Consider the following 19,142-nt stretch of genomic DNA (forward strand, 5'->3'; position numbering starts at 1 on the left):
CATCGAACATATTGTTTAGGTTGGGGTTTTTATATGCCCATTTGTAAAGGTATGATTCAATAGCCGTCTGGTTTTGAAGACGATATGGGGGAATGGACAAACACATTTTTTGCATAGAGCCTATGGAGCTACTTCAATTACTTTATTTTAGTCATTGAATCTGAAGGTTGCTAGCAATTTTCAGCCTAGATGTCAGGAGATCTTAACCATCTTCATGGGTAGAGGAGCTACACATACTGATCGCAGACAACACAGTCCCATTTTAAGAACATTTCAAGGTTACCCCTACATGTTTGAGTGACCAGAAAATGGCTGAAATAAATCTTAATCTGGGGATCCCTCGAACTCTCGACCTCAAGATAGGAACTACCCTATAATATATTAGACCTAATGCGGTTCATATCAAATGGTCTGGGATTGAAATGTAAAAATATCCGACCTAATTTTTTTTTAGAACAGTGATAACTTTAAAATCTGCCTAACAGAAATTGCCAACGCTAGTGAGATAGTTGAATCATTAGCAAATACCTGTTCACCTTTAACCCAAAATTAACTAAAAATATCATCTTGCAGAGCAAATGTTGCAATGGCCGGTTTGGTGACACATTTAAGAAGGCACACTCAAATTTGAAAAGGGTTTTAAAAGTGCACTCTAAAGATTGCGCAGCAAGTGCACATTGTAGAGTCCTGTACAAATATGGGTTAAAACATAGAAGTTTACGATAAGGGAGGAGGGCCTGGGCAAATTTGGTCAAAGCTACTGCTCTTAAAGATTCAAGGTTGATTTGGTCTGTAGCAATTTTCCGTATTTCAGGGAGGAAAATTACCCATCATTACATTAGGAGCGACGGATAGTCCATAGAGCAGAATTTTCTCACATGAAGAAGATAATGGAGTTATTATAGAAAAAAACTTTATGGATTTCCAATGACTTTTGTATGTTTTTTTTGGTCTAGATGAACTCGAATTAGCACTGACTAGGAGTCACACAGGGAGAGCAGTGTCTCTATTAGTTTGTTTAAATACATTAATGCACTGTAGACTCCATTACTAATGTGTGAATGCTGTCAGCAAGGGTGGGCTCCCTTTCTCTTGGTCTAGAACAACGATTGCCGCAGTCTTTAACAAAGGGGATAGATGTGAACCTCAATGTTATAGCCTACTTTCTTTAATCACCAGCTCAGTAAAAATTCTGGGCAGGGTGCTGTGAGAGAGGCTGGAAAACTGGGCAGAAGAACACTCCATTATTTCTGACCAACAATATTGTTTTAAAAAGGGCTTGGGTATCCCTGAAATGTGTTTGAACCTGAACTATTAGAGACTAATTACACAAAGGCCAAGAAAGGTTTTATCTTTATTACTTTCATGGATCTTAGCAGTGCCTTTGATTCTGTCAATCACACCAAATTGTGGCAGATTATGTCCTCTATGGGTGTTAACTCGCATATTATTCACTTATTAAATCATCTTTATCAAAAACTGCCAGGGTTCGATTTTGTTCTGGAGAGGGAAGTATTATGCCATTTCAAGTTTTTAAAAAATGGGAGTCAGACAAGGGTGTGTTCCTCCCCAGGGTGTGTTCTCGCACCTTTCTTATTCACACTGTACATAAATGGTCTAGAATGAGCTCATATGCAATTCACTACTGAACTACCAAAAGTTGGCTATCGATTGATACCACCATTTGTATACGCAGATGATGCTATTCTTCTGGCCTGGAATTTTCTGCAGTTGTAGTTAGATTCATACTATGTTTATGAAGTCTAGGAATCTTAGCATAGACTGATGTTACGATCTGTGGGACAGTCATTCCTAAAACTAAGAAATTTGTTGTCAAACATACTTATAATATCTACGTTTTCTTATTTAGGGTTGTTATTTGATAACCAAACGAGGTGGTTGCCTCAAATCTGCTCAAGTCCCATCAGCTAAAGAAGACTGCTACATTAGTCTTCAGGTTTTGTCTCAAAATTGGGGTCGAGACCAGCCAGAGATGCTTACAATATGCAACTGTAAGAGCATCTCAGTTGGCACACAGCTCAAGCTTTTGGGGCCATGCCGACTGTCAGGTTTTACTACCGCTGCAGCATGCAATACACAGAATACTTTTAGCTGTCTCATAAGCTACTCCAACTTCTATCTGTCTTAAAGAACTGTGAATCTCTCACACTGTAGACATTATTAAATAATCAGTTTAGCTTTGGTATTCCATCTGGACAAAAACTGAAACTTCTCTAAATAGGGCCTTATAATCTATTGTCTATCCCTTGATTGTTCCCACAAAATTGATTAAAATGCATTAGATGAACCTATCAATTATTAGGTATCACTTTATATACTACTTAAGAAAGTATTCTTTCTATACTTACAAAACTTAGTTATTCGGATCTTAAGCAGAAGCTGACAAGTCTATTCAGCAAGGTCAGGGAACAGCGAGAGTTGTGAAGAGTACAGTGGTAAGCTCATTGACTAATCCCGCTAACCCTTGCTTGCAGTTTTATTTTCTGTATGTTTTAAATAGGTAATATTATATTTTAACACACTTTTGTCTGAGAACAATACATTTGTGGTTGCACATCCAACATCTGGTCATTGGTGTAAAGGAAACAGAGTACTCCTTTGTGATGGAACATCTGCACAAAGCAGTTAACATTTATATTTTTTGTAAATTTTATAAGTTTCCAAGAGGCCAATTTTTAATGTAACCAATGCAGGCCTGTTCTGTATGTGCCATTGCTGCATTCCCACCCAATGTGCTCAGCAGTAGTGCTGTGAAGATCAGGAAATTGCTACTGGATATGCATGCCGGCTGTATCGGAATTTAACTTCCTTTTAATACATTTCTGTATTTCTTGTTGTATGGTATCTTTTATGGTATGAAATATTTCCCGAATAAGTATTTTGACTCTAACCTTGAAAAGGTGTTTAATTTCAGTTTAAGAATGTACAAGGACACCTTCTAGAAGAAGGTCCCTAAAAGGTCTTAGCAATCAATTTCTGATTTATTTCTAGAACTGACCTCGTCTTGGATCTTTGTCTGCAGACAGGGTCCGACTACACACGTTGAACCTGATGACACTTTCCTTGAGTAGAGCCTGGAGCTTCAATTTTGAGAAAGAGGCACAAGGATCACAACCATAGACTGCTAGTAACTTTGAAGTCATCCTTAAGGCCCCTGATGACTACAACCATACTATAAATTTACCTCTCAGCTGTATATTAACTTGCATGTGGTAGGTGAGACCCGCTGCTCAAAACTGCTCAATTAAGTGCTATAGGGGTGCTCAAAATTGGGTCTGTGCTTGCTGTACCACAGGACTGTACACCCAACTGAAAAGTCACAGATAGGCTGAAATTGTCTGGGGTTAGGTTCCTTTTCAGAGAACATCAAGTCTGCATTCAGTCTGGGCTATTCCTAGTGGAACAGTGTTAAGGCTCATTTGCACATGGTTGATGCCTGTCTGATGTGGCATTCTGAGTAATAAAACAATGAACAAGGATATGGCCCACAGTAATTATCTGTGGCTGATTAACTCGTGCATTCCACCCATCATTTTTGTTTACATTTGATTTTTTCTATAACAAATGAGAGCAGCCACACGACCTATCTTCCTTATGGGTATCACAGTGGGGTCATGGAAGGGCAGGAGGAGGAGCTCTCGCTTCTCCCTGAATATCTACTGGGCTTGTGCACTGGGCCTAAATTTGGGAAACAATTGAGAAAATATTCCAAGGTGACATGGAATGCTTTACTTAATATGTACACCTTGGCCAACAGATGTTTTGCTTTCCCGTTAATCACCATCTATCAATCGTACAAGCTCTTGGCATTACAATCAAGGCACATTTATGATGTATTGACCCCCCTCCCCCCCAAAAAAAAATATCAGTGTGTTGGATGACCTTAATTCCACAAACAACGCTTTAAAGCCAAGACACTGCAAATACACAGCAACCAAAGTAAAAACATGTATACGTTTTTGTTTCTGGTGCAAGTTCAATGAAATGTCAAGAGGATCAGAGCTCAGGAGTCCTTTTCCACAAAAAGTGGGCTTATGCTTGCCCAGCAATTTGCTCTCCGGCATTACACTTAACTCTAAACTTTAGTTTTGAAAATAAAGGCTAGTTCAGAAAGGCACAGCTTGTTTTACCAAGCTACAGTTCACTTGGCAAAAGCTACTTCGTCATGAAGCATTTAGTGCTTATGAATTTAATGAAGAACCTGAGGTATCCCATCCTAATCGCCATACTTCTCAGAGGTAATTCAACTAAACTGCAAGAACAAACCCTTACAGCTCGATGCCAGTTGGGATGATATACGAGTCCCACCACTCTATCTCCGGAATGTCTCCTTCTTTTAATTCCTTTTTTGGGGCAATAAGGGCTAATTTGGTTGATGTGTGTATCCCAGTTCGTTTGGCAGCTTGGGAGATCTCAGCCTGTAGCTTTTCCAGCTGAGTCTAAAAATAAAAGAAATTGCGAGTTAAAAGACGTCACTAAAGAATAATGTATCAATAAAAATACTTTTCTACAGAATTAACAAACAACTTGAACTGAACAAAGCAAATTACAATAACAGTAATGCCCTGTTAAATGTTTTGTCATCAGGACCACTAGTGGGTTTTGTGCTGTGGTGCTGACTCAAGAAGAGGTGGCAAGACGTTTGCAAGTGACAAACAGAATTACTATCCTTACTCCACTTTTCCTGAAAAACGCTGATGGTATTTTGTGCATCTACAACACTAAGCAATGATTGTCTTCAAACAAGTCAACACACTACTAGTCACACGACCAGCAATGTGTGGTAGCTGTGGCGTTCTTGCAAATGCTCCTAATTTCCCCAGCAAGTTCTGGTCACAGGAACAGATATTCTGTTGCTGCAGCAATGCATCATCTAAACATTATCTTCCGGAGTCTTCAAGAGCATTGAAGATGCTTCTCCAAGCACTGAAACAGTCTCTCATTGATGCCATTGTAGATAATACTGGTTAATTAAAATGAGGTGGAGGGGTTCCGGCCTTGGAAGAAAAAGGTTTCATACTACTGCAACCAGAGAATTGGCTGGGGAACTGTGCACAAGGTACAATTCGCTAATAGTAGTATGGACTTTATGCAATGGTATGGCACTAGAAAAAAAAATTTAAGAAAACAAATTTGCATTTTTAAAAACACACCTTTTTAGACTGTTTGCAAATGTTAGAAGAAAAATTATTCAGTCTTCAGTTTATTTGTGAAAAAGACAAATGTGCTTCTAAAGTTCACTAGACTTCACTCTATACCATACTCTTCGCCAGTTTAGCAGATTTACATTAGGACTGGACTCATCACTAAAATGCGAGGGCAAAAGTAAAACAGAAAAAGCAAACTCCAACAGGGCCAATGTACTAACATCTACTTTAATATGATTAGTAAAACGTAAGTGTAAGGATTTGGGATGTACTATATGGTGTGGCTGGGTAGCTCTACTGTGCAGTACACACAAATACCGTCTTGGGTCCAGTCAGGTACGTTTACTGAACCTTCAGCTCAACCCTGGGTAGCTCTAGCTGCGAACAGTAAGGCTTAGCAAAGAAACAATGTGTAAAAGCATTTACCAACGTTAAACAACAGTATAAAAAAGTCACACAACATGAAACAAACAAGACACCAGGTTAGAAAAATAGATGAGTTGTTTATTTACCTTTAGAGACCTTGATCATCAAAATCCACCAAGTGCTCCAAAGATGTAGATTTTTGATAAAAGCAATAGCTTTAGCATCACCAACAAACAAGCATTGATCAACAAAAACTTTGGAAGCTTTTGAAATGTTTGGAGAAGAGTTTGGCAACTCCAGCCCAAGTTGGGAGACAAAGTCTGACAGGGCAGAGGTTCGCAGGGCCAGAGAGGATACTTTGGACAGTTGCCTGACCATCAGAGCGTTTTAGAGCAAGATTGAAAATGTCACTTACCCAGTGTACATCTGTTCGTGGCATCAGTCGCTGTAGATTCGCATGTTTTGCATAGCTCGCCATCTGGTGTTGGGCCGGAGTGTTACAAGTTGTTTTTCTTCGAAGAAGTCTTTCGAGTCACGGGACCGAGTGACTCTTCCTTTTGTCTCCATTGCGCATGGGCGTCGACTCCATCTTCAATTGTTTTTCCCCCGCAGAGGGTGAGGTAGGAGTTGAATTGTAGTAATAGTGCCCATGCAATGGAGTGACTAAGTATGTACTTATTTAAGGTTGAAATGATATATATACACAAATAGTTGAAGGTAACTTCCGAACTGCTACAGGCTCCCGGGGAGGCGGGTGGGCACATGCAAATCTACAGCGACTGATGCCACGAACAGATGTACACTGGGTAAGTGACATTTTCAGTTCAATGGCATCTGTCGCTGTAGATACGCATGTTTTGCATAGACTAGTAAGCAGTTATCTCCCCAAAAGCGGTGGCTCAGCCTGTAGGAGTGGAAGTAGTCTGAAACAATGTTCTTAATACGTCTTGACCTACTGTGGCTTGTTGTGCGGATAACACGTCTACACAGTAGTGCTTGGTGAATGTGTGAGGCGTAGACCATGTGGCTGCCTTACATATTTCTTGCATTGGGATGTTTCCTAGAAAGGCCATGGTAGCACCTTTCTTTCTGGTTGAGTGTGCCCTTGGTGTAATGGGCAGCTGTCGTTTAGCTTTAAGGTAGCAGATTTGGATGCATTTACCTATCCATCTGGCTATACCTTGTTTTGATATTGGGTTTCCTGCATGAGGTTTTTGAAATGCAATAAATAGTTGTTTAGTCTTTCTGATGTTCTTTGTTCTGTCAATGTAATACATTAATGCTCTTTTGACATCTAATGTATGTAGTGCCCTCTCAGCTACAGTATCTGGCTGTGGAAAGAACACTGGAAGTTCCACTGTTTGATTTAGATGGAACGGTGAAATAACCTTTGGTAAAAATTTTGGATTAGTCCTTAGGACGACCTTATTCTTGTGTAGTTGTATAAAAGGTTCTTGTATTGTAAACGCCTGAATCTCGCTTACTCTTCTTAGGGAAGTAATGGCGATGAGAAATGCAACCTTCCAGGTTAGGAACTGTATTTCGCAGGAGTGCATGGGTTCAAAAGGTGGACCCATAAGTCTAGTTAGGACAACATTTAGGTTCCATGAAGGAACAGGTGGTGTTCTTGGTGGTATAATTCTCTTAAGGCCCTCCATGAATGCTTTAATGACTGGTATCCTATATAGGGAAGTTGAATAGGTAGTCTGCAGGTATGCAGATATTGCTGCAAGGTGTATTTTAATGGAAGAGAAAGCCAGGTTAGATTTTTGTAAGTGAAGCAAGTAACCCACTACATGTTTTGGAGTTGTGTGTAATGGTTGGATTTGATTAATATGGCAGTAGCAAACAAACCTCTTCCATTTACTTGCATAGCAGTGCCTGGTGGATGGCCTTCTGGCTTGCTTTATGACTTCCATACATTCGTGGGTAAGTTGTAAGTGCCCGAATTCTAGGATTTCAAGAGCCAAATTGCTAGATTCAGCGATGCTGGATCTGGGTGTCTGATCTTTTGGTTGTGTTGTGTCAATAGATCTGGCCTGTTGGGCAATTTGATGTGGGGTACTACTGATAGGTCTAGCAGCGTTGTGTACCAGGGTTGCCTTGCCCAAGTTGGTGCAATTAATATGAGTTTGAGTTTGTTTTGACTGAGTTTGTTTACCAGATAAGGAAGGAGAGGGAGAGGAGGAAAAGCGTAAGCAAATATCCCTGACCAGTTCATCCATAGGGCATTGCCTTGGGACTGCTTGTGTGGGTATCTGGATGCAAAGTTTTGGCATTTTGCGTTCTCCTTCGTCGCAAACAAGTCTATTTGAGGTGTTCCCCAGAGTTTGAAATAGGTGTTCAGAATTTGGGGGTGAATTTCCCATTCGTGGACCTGTTGGTGATCTCGAGAGATTGTCTGCGAGTTGATTCTGAATCCCTGGTATAAATTGTGCTATTAGGCGAATTTGGTTGTGAATTGCCCAACGCCAAATTTTTTGTGCTAGCAGGCTTAACTGCGTGGAGTGTGTCCCCCCCTTGTTTGTTTAGATAATACATTGTTGTCATGTTGTCTGTTTTGACGAGAATGTATTTGTGAACTATTATTGGTTGGAAAGCTTTTAGTGCTTGAAAAACTGCTAGCAGTTCTAGGTGATTTATATGCAGTTCTGTTTGATGTACGTTCCATTGTCCTTGTATGCTGTGTTGATCGAGGTGTGCTCCCCACCCTGTCATGGAAGCATCTGTTATTACGTATTGTGGCACTGGGTCTTGGAAAGGCCGCCCTTTGTTTAAATTTATGTTGTTCCACCATAGAAGCGAGAGGTAAGTTTGGCGGTCTATTAACACCAGATCTAGAAGATGACCCTGTGCTTGTGACCACTGTGATGCTAGGCACTGTTGTAAGGGCCTCATGTGCAGTCTTGCGTTTGGGACAATGGCTATGCATGAAGACATCATGCCTAGGAGTTGTAATATCATCTTTGCTTGTATCTTTTGTGTTGGATACATGCGTTGTATGATGTTGTTGAAATTTTGAATTCTTTGGGGACTTGGAGTGGCTACTCCTTTTGTTGAGTCTATTATGGCTCCTAGGTATTGTTGTACCTTGCACGGCAGAATGTTGGATTTCGTGAAGTTGACGGTGAACCCTAGTTTGAAGAGGGTTTGTATGATCTGATTTGTGTGGTTTGAGCACTCTATTAACGAATGGGCCTTGATTAGCCAGTCGTCTAGATATGGGAACACATGTATTTGCTGCCTTCTGATGTGTGCAGCGACTACTGCTAGACATTTGGTAAAGACTCTTGGTGCGGTTGTTAGTCCGAAAGGCAATACCTTGAATTGGTAATGTATTCCTTTGAATACAAACCTTAGGTATTTCCTGTGCGATGGGTGTATTGGTATATGGAAATACGCGTCTTTGAGGTCTAAAGTGGTCATGTAGTCGTGTAGTTTTAGCAATGGTAACACTTCTTGTAGTGTGACCATGTGAAAGTGGTCTGATTTGATGAATGTGTTTACTATTCTGAGGTCTAGGATTGGTCTCAGCGTTTTGTCCTTCTTTGGTATCAGAAAGTACAGTGAGTAAACTCCTGTGTTTATTTGTGTGTTTGGTACTAATTCGATTGCATTCTTCTGCAATAGTGCCTGCACTTCTATCTCCAGGAGATAGAAATGATGTTTTGTCAAATTTTGTGCTTTTGGTGGTATGTTTGGAGGGAATTGTAGAAATTCTATGCAATAACCATGTTGGATAATTGCTAGAACCCAAGTGTCTGTAGTGATTTCCTTCCATGCTTTGTAATAATGACCTATTCTTCCCCCCACTGGTGTTGTGTGGAGGGGGTGAGTGACATGTGAGTCACTGCTTAGTAGTAGGGGTTTTGGGGCTTTGAAATTTTCCCCTATTCCTAGGGAATTGCCCTCCTCTATATTGTCCCCGAAAACCTCCTCTGTACTGTCCCTGGTAACTGGACGGTGTTGCCTGTGAGGTGCTGGCTTGTGTGCCCTGACCCCGAAACCCCCCTCTAAAGGGTGTTTTACGGAATGTGCTGTAATTCCCTCTGCTCTGCGGGGAGTAGAGTGCGCCCATGGCTTTAGCAGTGTCCGTGTCCTTTTTGAGTTTCTCAATCGCTGTGTCCACTTCTGGACCGAACAGTTCTTTTTCGTTAAAAGGCATATTGAGAACTGCTTGCTGAATCTCTGGTTTAAATCCAGACGTTCTGAGCCATGCATGCCTTCTGATAGTTACAGATGTATTAATTGTCCGTGCAGCTGTATCTGCAGCGTCCATGGAGGAGCGTATTTGGTTGTTTGAAATGTTCTGTCCCTCCTCAACCACTTGTTTTGCCCTCTTTTGTAGGTCCTTGGGCAGATGTTCAATGAGATGTTGCATCTCATCCCAATGGGCTCTGTCATAGCGCGCAAGTAGTGCCTGAGAGTTAGCGATGCGCCACTGGTTTGCAGCTTGTGCTGCGACTCTCTTACCAGCTGCATCGAACTTGCGGCTTTCTTTATCTGGGGGTGGTGCATCTCCAGATGTGTGAGAGTTGGCCCTTTTCCTAGCTGCTCCTACAACAACAGAGTCTGGTGGCAGCTGTGTAGTGATGAAAACCGGGTCTGTAGGAGGCGCCTTATACTTTTTTTCCACTCTTGGTGTGATTGCCCTACTTTTGACCGGCTCCTTAAAGATTTCTTTTGCGTGCCGGAGCATACCAGGGAGCATAGGCAGGCTTTGGTATGAGCTGTGGGTGGAGGAGAGGGTGTTGAATAAAAAGTCATCCTCGACCTGTTCTGAGTGGAGGCTTACATTGTGAAATTGTGCTGCTCTAGCCACCACTTGAGAATACGCAGTGCTGTCCTCTGGTGGAGATGGCTTCGTAGGGTATGCCTCCGGGCTGTTATCTGACACTGGGGCGTCGTATAAGTCCCATGCGTCCTGATCTTGGTCACCCTGGCTCATGGTGGTGTGAGCTGGGGAATGTGATGGAGTTTGTGCTGGGGAGACATTAATTACAGGTGGAGGAGAGGGTGGTGGAGTAACCTTTTTCACCACCTTTGTTTGTGGTGTTTGTTCAGTTTGGAACTCCAATCTTCTCTTTCTTCTAATAGGGGGAAGGGTGCTTATTTTTCCTGTCCCCTCCTGTATGAAAATACGCTTTTGCGTATGGTCTACGTCAGTTGATTGTAGCTCTTCCTCAAACCTATGCTTTCGCATTTGGGAGGTTAGCGATTGCTCTTCTGTATAAGAGCCTGAAACTGGGTCGGTTGCAGTCTGTTTTGGCACCGAAACCCTGTCTGCATCTTTTTTCGGCTCCGAGGTGACTTTTTTCTTTTTCGGGGCCGAAACCTCTCGGCGTCGATCTTCGTCGGTGCCGCTGTCTCGGCGTCGGTGCCGCTGTCTCGGCGTCGAGCCGTGTCTACACCGGTGTCGATGCTTGTCTCCAGCACTTTCTCGGTCCCGAGAAGGCTGCGTGCCGGTGTCTCGACCGGAGTCGGACGATCTCGGCACTGTTTGGGCCTTTTTCGGTGCCGACGGTCGGTCACCGAATTTATGGGTCGAGCCATGGCCTGGTGGCAGTGGCGTCCCCTGGGCCTTGTAAATCTTCTTCTGAGTGGTTTTCGACGTCTTACTCACGGTTTGTGTATCGTCGAATCCTTCGGAGTCCGATTCTTGGATCGAAAAGGTTCCTTCCTCTTCTTGTTCCTCGAACTCTCGGTGGGCTGTCGGCGCGGACGCCATCTGAAGTCTTCTGGCTCGACGGTCTCGGAGTGTTTTTCGGGACCGGAACGCACGACAGGCCTCGCAGGTGTCTTCACTGTGCTCAGGTGACAGGCACAGGTTACAGACCAAGTGTTGGTCTGTATAGGGGTATTTATTGTGGCATTTGGGACAGAAGCGGAACGGGGTCCGTTCCATCGGCGTTCTTCTGCACGCGGTCGGGCCGACCAGGCCCCGACGGGGGATCGAAAAACTACCCCGAAGGGCACCGGAGCTCTTCGATCTTTCGACGCGGTGTTGAATCTAACTACGCCGATCCCGAACGCAACAATACCGACGAAAATCTTCCGAAATTAGCTATCTTTCCGTTCCGAAACTCGGGAGCGACAGGAACACGTCCGAACCCGATGGCGGAAAAAAAAACAATCGAAGATGGAGTCGACGCCCATGCGCAATGGAGACAAAAGGAGGAGTCACTCGGTCCCGTGACTCGAAAGACTTCTTCGAAGAAAAACAACTTGTAACACTCCGGCCCAACACCAGATGGCGAGCTATGCAAAACATGCGTATCTACAGCGACAGATGCCATCGAACATTAAGTTTACAGGATGACCATTAGACGATAATGGAGTGGTCCCGATGCAGGGTCAAGGATGCTCCAGATGCTGGGAGGTCCACGGGGTGGCACGTGGTCGAGTCCTCGGTCCACTGGTGAGTTAGGAGGAGGGGGGGGGGGTGTAACTCTGGTCACGGAGTTCAGGGTCCCACAAAGCCCTCTTTGCAGGGTTCCATGGGTTGCCGATGCAGACCTTGCACTTCTGCAGCACAGCAGTCACAGTGTAAACCTTTGGTGGAGGCTGGTGTCCCTTTGGGTTGTCAAATCCGGCCTCAACCAACACTAACGGGTCCAGCAGACACAAGCGCACCTTTTGGCTATCCCCAAATTACTCTTAGGAGCGCCCAAAATCCGAAAGAGGCAAGACTTCTGCGGTGGCTACCGAAGGTGTGACCTAGGCTCCTGCAGCTTTGTGGTCCCCCAGGAGAGCACTGGGGGACATGCCAACTGACCCTTGGAGTTTCTGCTTCGGTCTGGGAATCAGCGTTTCCCCATGCTAAGCATACAGAATAGGGTCCAAACTCCACTAGCCCTAAGTGTAGCAGGTGCAGTTGCCTCAGCATCGCAGCCTCTCTTTGTGCACTTCCCAATGCGTGCAGAGTGGTCTTCTTCTCATCCTCTTTCCAGATCCAGAGAGTACTGAGGGTCAACGTGCCAGGGATGCCATATTTAACCCAGGAAAATGCCGTGATGGGACCTCGCGGTCACTATCCAATGGGCTACTGGGTCCCTTCCTACCTATTGACAAAGTTCCTGTGATGAGTGACATCTGGCTATCCCAGAATGCAACATTCTTGCCCCTTCCAAGATGGCTCAACCCTTCATCGGTTGTGAGGAGGGAGGTAGCCCACCCTGGATATGTGGCTACCCAAGGACAACACGTCTACGGTAAAACCGGCTTGGGACAAGTTTTCAGCCTCTGGCCTTGCCTCCTTACTGTATGCAAGGAAAAAGGTATTCTGCTCTGGTTTATTGGGTCAGGTGGCCCATCAAAGGAGGCTTCCCCATTAAAGAATGCCCTGAGGCTATTCCCCGGCAGGGGAGATGACACCCCGTTGCTGCTGCACTGCCTTTGTCCTTGAACCTGAGAGTCATTCACACTTCGCCCCAGATGGTCAGAAGGGGGTGGGTGAGGGCAGGGGAAATGTGTGAGTGCGTCTGTGAAGGATTATTAACAAAACAGTTACAATCTTACTTTCCGATTTGTGTAACACTTTAACAAAAACACAAACAGCAAACCCAGCTTTCAAACCACATTTGACAAGTATGTGAAATGGACTATTTGTATGTAAATGCATGGGGGGGGGGGGGGGGGAATAGCAAAATAAAAACAAAAATGAATAAATGATAGGATCTCACGGTTCTAATTCTGAAGCAGCTGAGGTAATTATGTAGTCAAGGTTCGACCTATATGGTTTCGAAATGTTTCACTTAAGTCTTCATTCACAATCCTCCTAAACATTTTCAAAACTTGTACAAGCGGTATGTTGTTGAGTAAGGAAACGTACATTTCTCCATTTCAATTATCAAAAACAGTTAAATGTAATTTTACTCATGCCTTTATTTTTAGGGGAAATAGTTTACCGTTTTTGAACTAAAAATACATTTCTGAGATTATGCTTTGAAACAAGTCACTTGATAGTTCTCATTCCTGGAACTCTTTTCGTTTATGTGAGACCGGAATGGACATAATACTCCATACTACCACAACTGCTAGATGGAGGAAAGATATTGGGGAGTGGTGTATAGCAGACGAAATTGGGATGAAACCGGTGAGAAGCACCCACCTTGAATAGGATTTGACCCACATTCTTTTGACTGCATACAAAACGCAAACTATGGATATCATTAGCAGTCCTGTTTGCTGGGACAATGATACACCGCCCCCTCCAGGTAGTATATCACATGGGGCCATCAGAGAGGTACCGGTATTGAGAATACCCACAATATCAAGCATTTGACGGGCACTATAAGAGCGGTATAGATTGGTAAGATGTGGTCCTCTTGACATGAAGACCCATTCTACGCTCAGTGCATCCCCACCAGACTCTTTGAACTAGGGATCTTGAAAGGTATATATTCCCGGTCGAATGGCAATTTGATTTGGGGGCTGCACACCTCTGCCAGACAACCAGACCGAGGTCTATAAACTGTCTTGATCTATTATTGCCTGTTACCCCAATGTGTCTTCTGGACTCAAATGTAACAGTGAATGACCTGTTGTTCCTTGCAGTACGTGGCACGTTGTATGTACAAAACCAATAAAAATAATAACAAATAAATACATAAAAATACCCCATACTAGACCTCACTCAAAGTTCATAGAAAGTTGAAGTTTTTGAAACAGGAGAACAATAAAAAAACTTTTTTTTACCTTGGTTCGCAACCTCTGGGCAATTTTTTCAAACTTTCCCTTGTCATGAAATTTAAAAGTTCGCTTTTGCCTCTGTGCAGAAGCAATGGTGACACGGGGGTCAAAGAAGGTGTTGGACTCCAAGTCATCAGAAGGCTTTTCTCTCAGTTGCTGCTTGAACTGTTCCCGCTTCACAGCCCTGATGTTTGCTTTGAGAGTTGGCATGCGATGGGTTAATTCAATTTCTTTTCCAGTGGCATCCACTGTGCGTCCTTGGTCATCCAGGATAAGCGGTGTGGGCTTCGTCTGGTCCTTTACATCCATTTTTCTGGAATGTAATAGTTACATTTAGATTGAAGTAGAATGCTGTCTAAATTGAGGCTTAAGAATAGAAAGCTACACTGGTTGCAACATACAAAATAAGCATTGCTTGTTGTGGAGAAGAATCAGTTTCAAAGTGAGCACTTTACTGTGAACCAGTGAAGACCCACGCCAAATTCAGTAAGTGACTCAATGCAACGGGAAAGGGGGACGAGTGTGGGGGGGGGGAGTGGAAGAAGCAACACAAATGAGGAGCAGGTAGTAGGAGAAAGAGGAGCTTGTGAAAACACAAGCAGTGCTTAAACACAATTAAAGAGAAGTTCCAAATATGGCAGCGGTACATGGTCACAAGTATTTGGTCCATTGTCTAGAGGACGGCCAAAGGCAAGATGCATGCATGCCGTGACAAGCAGGAAGAAAGGATATGAGAGCGAGGTTGAAGCAAACAAGCGGTAAGCCTATGGGTGGGCTGTAGCCCACTAACTGTAAACAACATGTTTCGAAGAGACCGAGCATAAGTGTCTAGCTAAGACCTCAAAATGACAACACAGAGTTCGTAAAAGACAACTTGCCTGTGTTTTCCTGACTCCCCCAAAGAGAAGTGCTCCTTCCAGTTTAGGTTTGCAACAAACTGAGTTGGGAGTGCTGGTTGAGAAACTACTGCTGCTGGTGCTGCCACGGACCTAAGGAGAAATCAAGAATTTTAAAATGGTAAAAACGTAAATTCACAACCATTAACACTCAGGTCTGCAATAAAACACTCCACTACTAAGGAGAGATTTGTGGGATGCATGCACGATTCAGTCTTTAGACTTTCAAAATACTTCTGGATTTACAGGTTTGCATCATAAGGAACACTAACGTACATCAAGAATTGAATCCTCCCAAATGCAGGAATATTTTTCTATGCCTAGTTTCTGAAAGCAAAGCTATGGTCCTTTTCAACAAGTGACTACAAATAAGAGATTATCAACACAAAAATATTCTGTGGTATTTCTCTAGAACTTTTCAGACACATCACTTAGCCAACATCTCATATCACCGTATTTTGCATTTCTCAACCTGATGCACTCTGCTTTGAAAATAAAGTATTGTTTTTCTTTAGGAGGAAGTATGGATCCTTCTTTGTGGTCTACCTGGTGCTTAATTATTATGTACATAATACCAAAACAGTGATGCAAGGGCTAGTGGTCCACACCCCTGAACCATCTGTTTTCCAGATAGAATTATTTGTTTTGGGGACCAGAAAATTATGAAATAGAGTACTGTACGGTTTTGTCTTCTGCAATGCCAAATGTATATAGCGTTTTTCTAACCACAATGACAATTTGCTGCATGTATTCAAGGTTTATGTCATGCTTGGCAAACTAAGACTGGAAATAAATAGATAAGATGGTCTTCCTACACAAACATCAAGAAATGAGAGAGATAAACAAGTTTCTTTGTCTGGAAGTTTCATTTTTGTTTAAATCAATTTTCAGGGAAAATGATTTACAGATTTCAATCAGCGTGCTAAAAGAAAAAGCAGTTAAGTTATGCTACATCAAAGACCATCATCTTGCAATACCTCACTGAAAACTTTGTTCAAAAGACCAATGGAAAAATGGCAAAACATCCTTGTAAATGGATTAATGGGTGAGGTGGGAACTGGGTAGGAAGGAAAAGAGGTCTCTAGGACTGTCCCAAGACAGCCTACAGTAGGCTACTGCAGTCACTCATTGCGCCCGCCAGCATGGGATCTCAGTTCCCCTCTTTTAGAGCAGGCTGTGTTGCTTGCACTAGTAAGGAATGAGCAGCTGCTTCGAATAGTCGCTACACCTTTCATTAGTGTGCTGCTCCCACAGCGAGTTTGCATATGCCATGGGGTTGTGCATCATCTGTAATTTAGCGGATTCCTTTTCTGCACTTGTTGCACTTAATTGAAAAGGTGCATTCGAGTGCGAATGGGGACAATTTTACCTTTATATAGTGCAGCACCAGGTCTTTAACTCTCAATATTCTCTGCAACTGATAGTGGCATCGACTCCACATTGACGGCTGATTATCAGTGGTAAATAGCAAAGTTATGTAAAAGCTATTTTTAATATTGGAAAAGAAAGTGAGTCTTGAGAAATTTGACTCCATTAATGTGTCATGGAAAATAAACTTTGCTGTCATTATGCTACTGTGTAAAAGGGCTGAACAACTGGAAAACCAGTGGATCTCAAAGCTATAATATCACTGGGCTGAGGAGCACATTTAAGAAAATAGCAGACTTTCACTGCAGAGAACAGACTCCAGAAAAGCGCTGAAGGAAACTGAACAACCGCCCTGATGATTATCTAAACATTAAAAGATGGCATCCCAAGTGTCAAAATGTTTCCAACAATAATGCTGGCACCTACAATACACCAAGTGTGCAGCACTATATAAATGGAAATAAATAAATGAGCTTTGCATTGATAGTGATTTTCACAATTTGCATGGATGGATGTATAAAACGATACAGCATGAGACAAACTCACATTTACACTCCTTCACTTGAGTAAACAGTCTGTTGAAAGTGCCGTTCTGTTATCACTTGGGTGCAAGAACCAAACAAGAGGCTACCATACAGTGCTCAGGCTGTAAATGCAAAATTAAGTCATGTTTGGGGAAACTGAAGCATCGAAATGTTGATGGACTTACTAGGACCCACCCAAAGCTTACAGATGCAAAGGACCACATGTTCACAGACAGAAAGCACAGGGGATGGGTACTCACGAAGGAGCAAGCGCATTCAAGTGGGGCAACCCCGGTATGCTTGCGTTCCCCAGAAGTCCTGGTTTAAGAACCAGCTGGGCCTGGATGCGGGCCTGCAGCTCTGCAGCTTTCTTTGCCTTCTCAATGGCATCGTTCATGAAGGTGGCCGCCTGGGAAGGCTGAATCGTGCTTCCGGGCGGTGCTCGTTCTGAATTGGATGAGGAGACCCTCTGTTTCAAAGAGGAAAACAATCATGTAAAGCTTCAGCCTAAAGTGCTGCACAATGTTTTGAAAAGAAAATCATACTGTTTGCACGGAGATTCACGGCGGGCACTGAGGGAGCAAGCATTTCATGCTTCCATCAACTGCCTGGAAAGGACAAGGGGCTGAAGTCACTGTCCATTTAGGCAACAATTCAGAATTGGAGAGCAGAGACTTAAACTGCACTTGCAAGAAAGAGAATGAAAAACAAGGGATAACACAAATTAAACAAGATTACCCTACACAGACCTTCAGAGACTGAAGAGATGCAATGCACCTTTCAGACTTCATGAGAGACGGGGAACACAACAGACAACTGGGTCCGTCCAAGAGCTTACCCATAAATGGATGCAGAGAGGATTACCAACAAAAGGTACACCCGAACCGATTACTGGCAGTAATGTGTTATTGACGTGCTATAAACAACTGCAGTGGAACACGACAGGCAATCTGTCACCCTATTATCAGTTATTCCCCACTACTGTAGTACTGGGGTTTAGAAACTTAGACTTATGCTGGAACATTACAACTCAAGTGCCTGAGGCTTTTAGTTTCTTCAGCAATAGAGGAAGACTTGCATTTGCTGTGGGGTGAAATTACCTGCGAGTGCATTGGAGGACTGATGAAACTCAATTGTTTCTTCCGCTCCTCAATCTGCCGGGTTGCTGCTTCCATCATTTGCTTTATCTGTTGAAACAAAACTCGTATTAATTTCAGATTCGGGCACATAATTTAAATTCCATGAAGATCAGAAGGGTAATCTTAATAAGGGGTCACTGTCCAATGCAGCTGTACGGCACCAAACACCCTAGTTTCTCCGAATCCACCCTCATGTGAACAGCTTCACATCAACCCATTTGTTTTCACCCGGCCCACTAGAGAGCGCTTTATTTTATCCAATCCATTTTCCTCCACCACTATAAAAAGCTTACATCTCATCCATCAATGTTTCCATCCATCCTCCACAAGCGTCACAGTTTCATTTTATTCAATCTATTCTCCATCCGCATCTCACAAACAAAATCAATTCACCTTATCTATCCTTTAGGAGCCAGGCAAATTTAGCTTTAATTGATCGGTTTCACCTAGTCCGAGTCCTGAAATCATATGTACTTCAAGCAATCCATATTTCACAAACTGCTTCCACACTACAGGGAGTGCAGAATTATTAGGCAAGTTGTATTTTTGAGGATTAATTTTATTATTGAACAACAACCATGTTCTCAATGAACCCAAAAAACTCATTAATATCAAAGCTGAATATTTTTGGAAGTAGTTTTTAGTTTGTTTTTAGTTTCGGCTATGTTAGGGGGATATCTGTGTGTGCAGGTGACTATTACTGTGCATAATTATTAGGCAACTTAACAAAAAAAAAATATATACCCATTTCAATTATTTATTATTACCAGTGAAACCAATATAACATCTCAACATTCACAAATATACATTTCTGACATTCAAAAACAAAACAAAAACAAATCAGTGACCAATATAGCCACCTTTCTTTGCAAGGACACTCAAAAGCCTGCCATCCATGGATTCTGTCAGTGTTTTGATCTGTTCACCATCAACATTGCGTGCAGCAGCAACCACAGCCTCCCAGACACTGTTCAGAGAGGTGTACTGTTT

General features: G+C 42.9%; 1 protein-coding gene across 6 annotated transcripts in view; it reads right to left on the reverse strand.

Moving 5' to 3' along the window:
- Positions 1 to 19,142, reverse strand: part of PRPF3 (pre-mRNA processing factor 3) — a 142,313-nt gene that overhangs the window by 94,496 nt on the left and 28,675 nt on the right. For all 6 annotated transcript variants that reach the window (XM_069218562.1, XM_069218565.1, XM_069218563.1 and 3 more), the window contains 5 exons: positions 18,114 to 18,200; positions 17,274 to 17,482; positions 15,104 to 15,214; positions 14,232 to 14,538; positions 4,294 to 4,460 (listed from right to left, as the gene is read on the reverse strand). In XM_069218562.1, coding sequence (XP_069074663.1) covers positions 4,294 to 4,460; positions 14,232 to 14,538; positions 15,104 to 15,214; positions 17,274 to 17,482; positions 18,114 to 18,200 — 881 coding nt within the window. The remainder of the gene's footprint in view (positions 1 to 4,293; positions 4,461 to 14,231; positions 14,539 to 15,103; positions 15,215 to 17,273; positions 17,483 to 18,113; positions 18,201 to 19,142) is intronic.

This window comes from Pleurodeles waltl, chromosome 12 (genome assembly GCF_031143425.1).
Source record: "Pleurodeles waltl isolate 20211129_DDA chromosome 12, aPleWal1.hap1.20221129, whole genome shotgun sequence".
Taxonomy (NCBI): Eukaryota; Metazoa; Chordata; class Amphibia; order Caudata; family Salamandridae; genus Pleurodeles; species Pleurodeles waltl.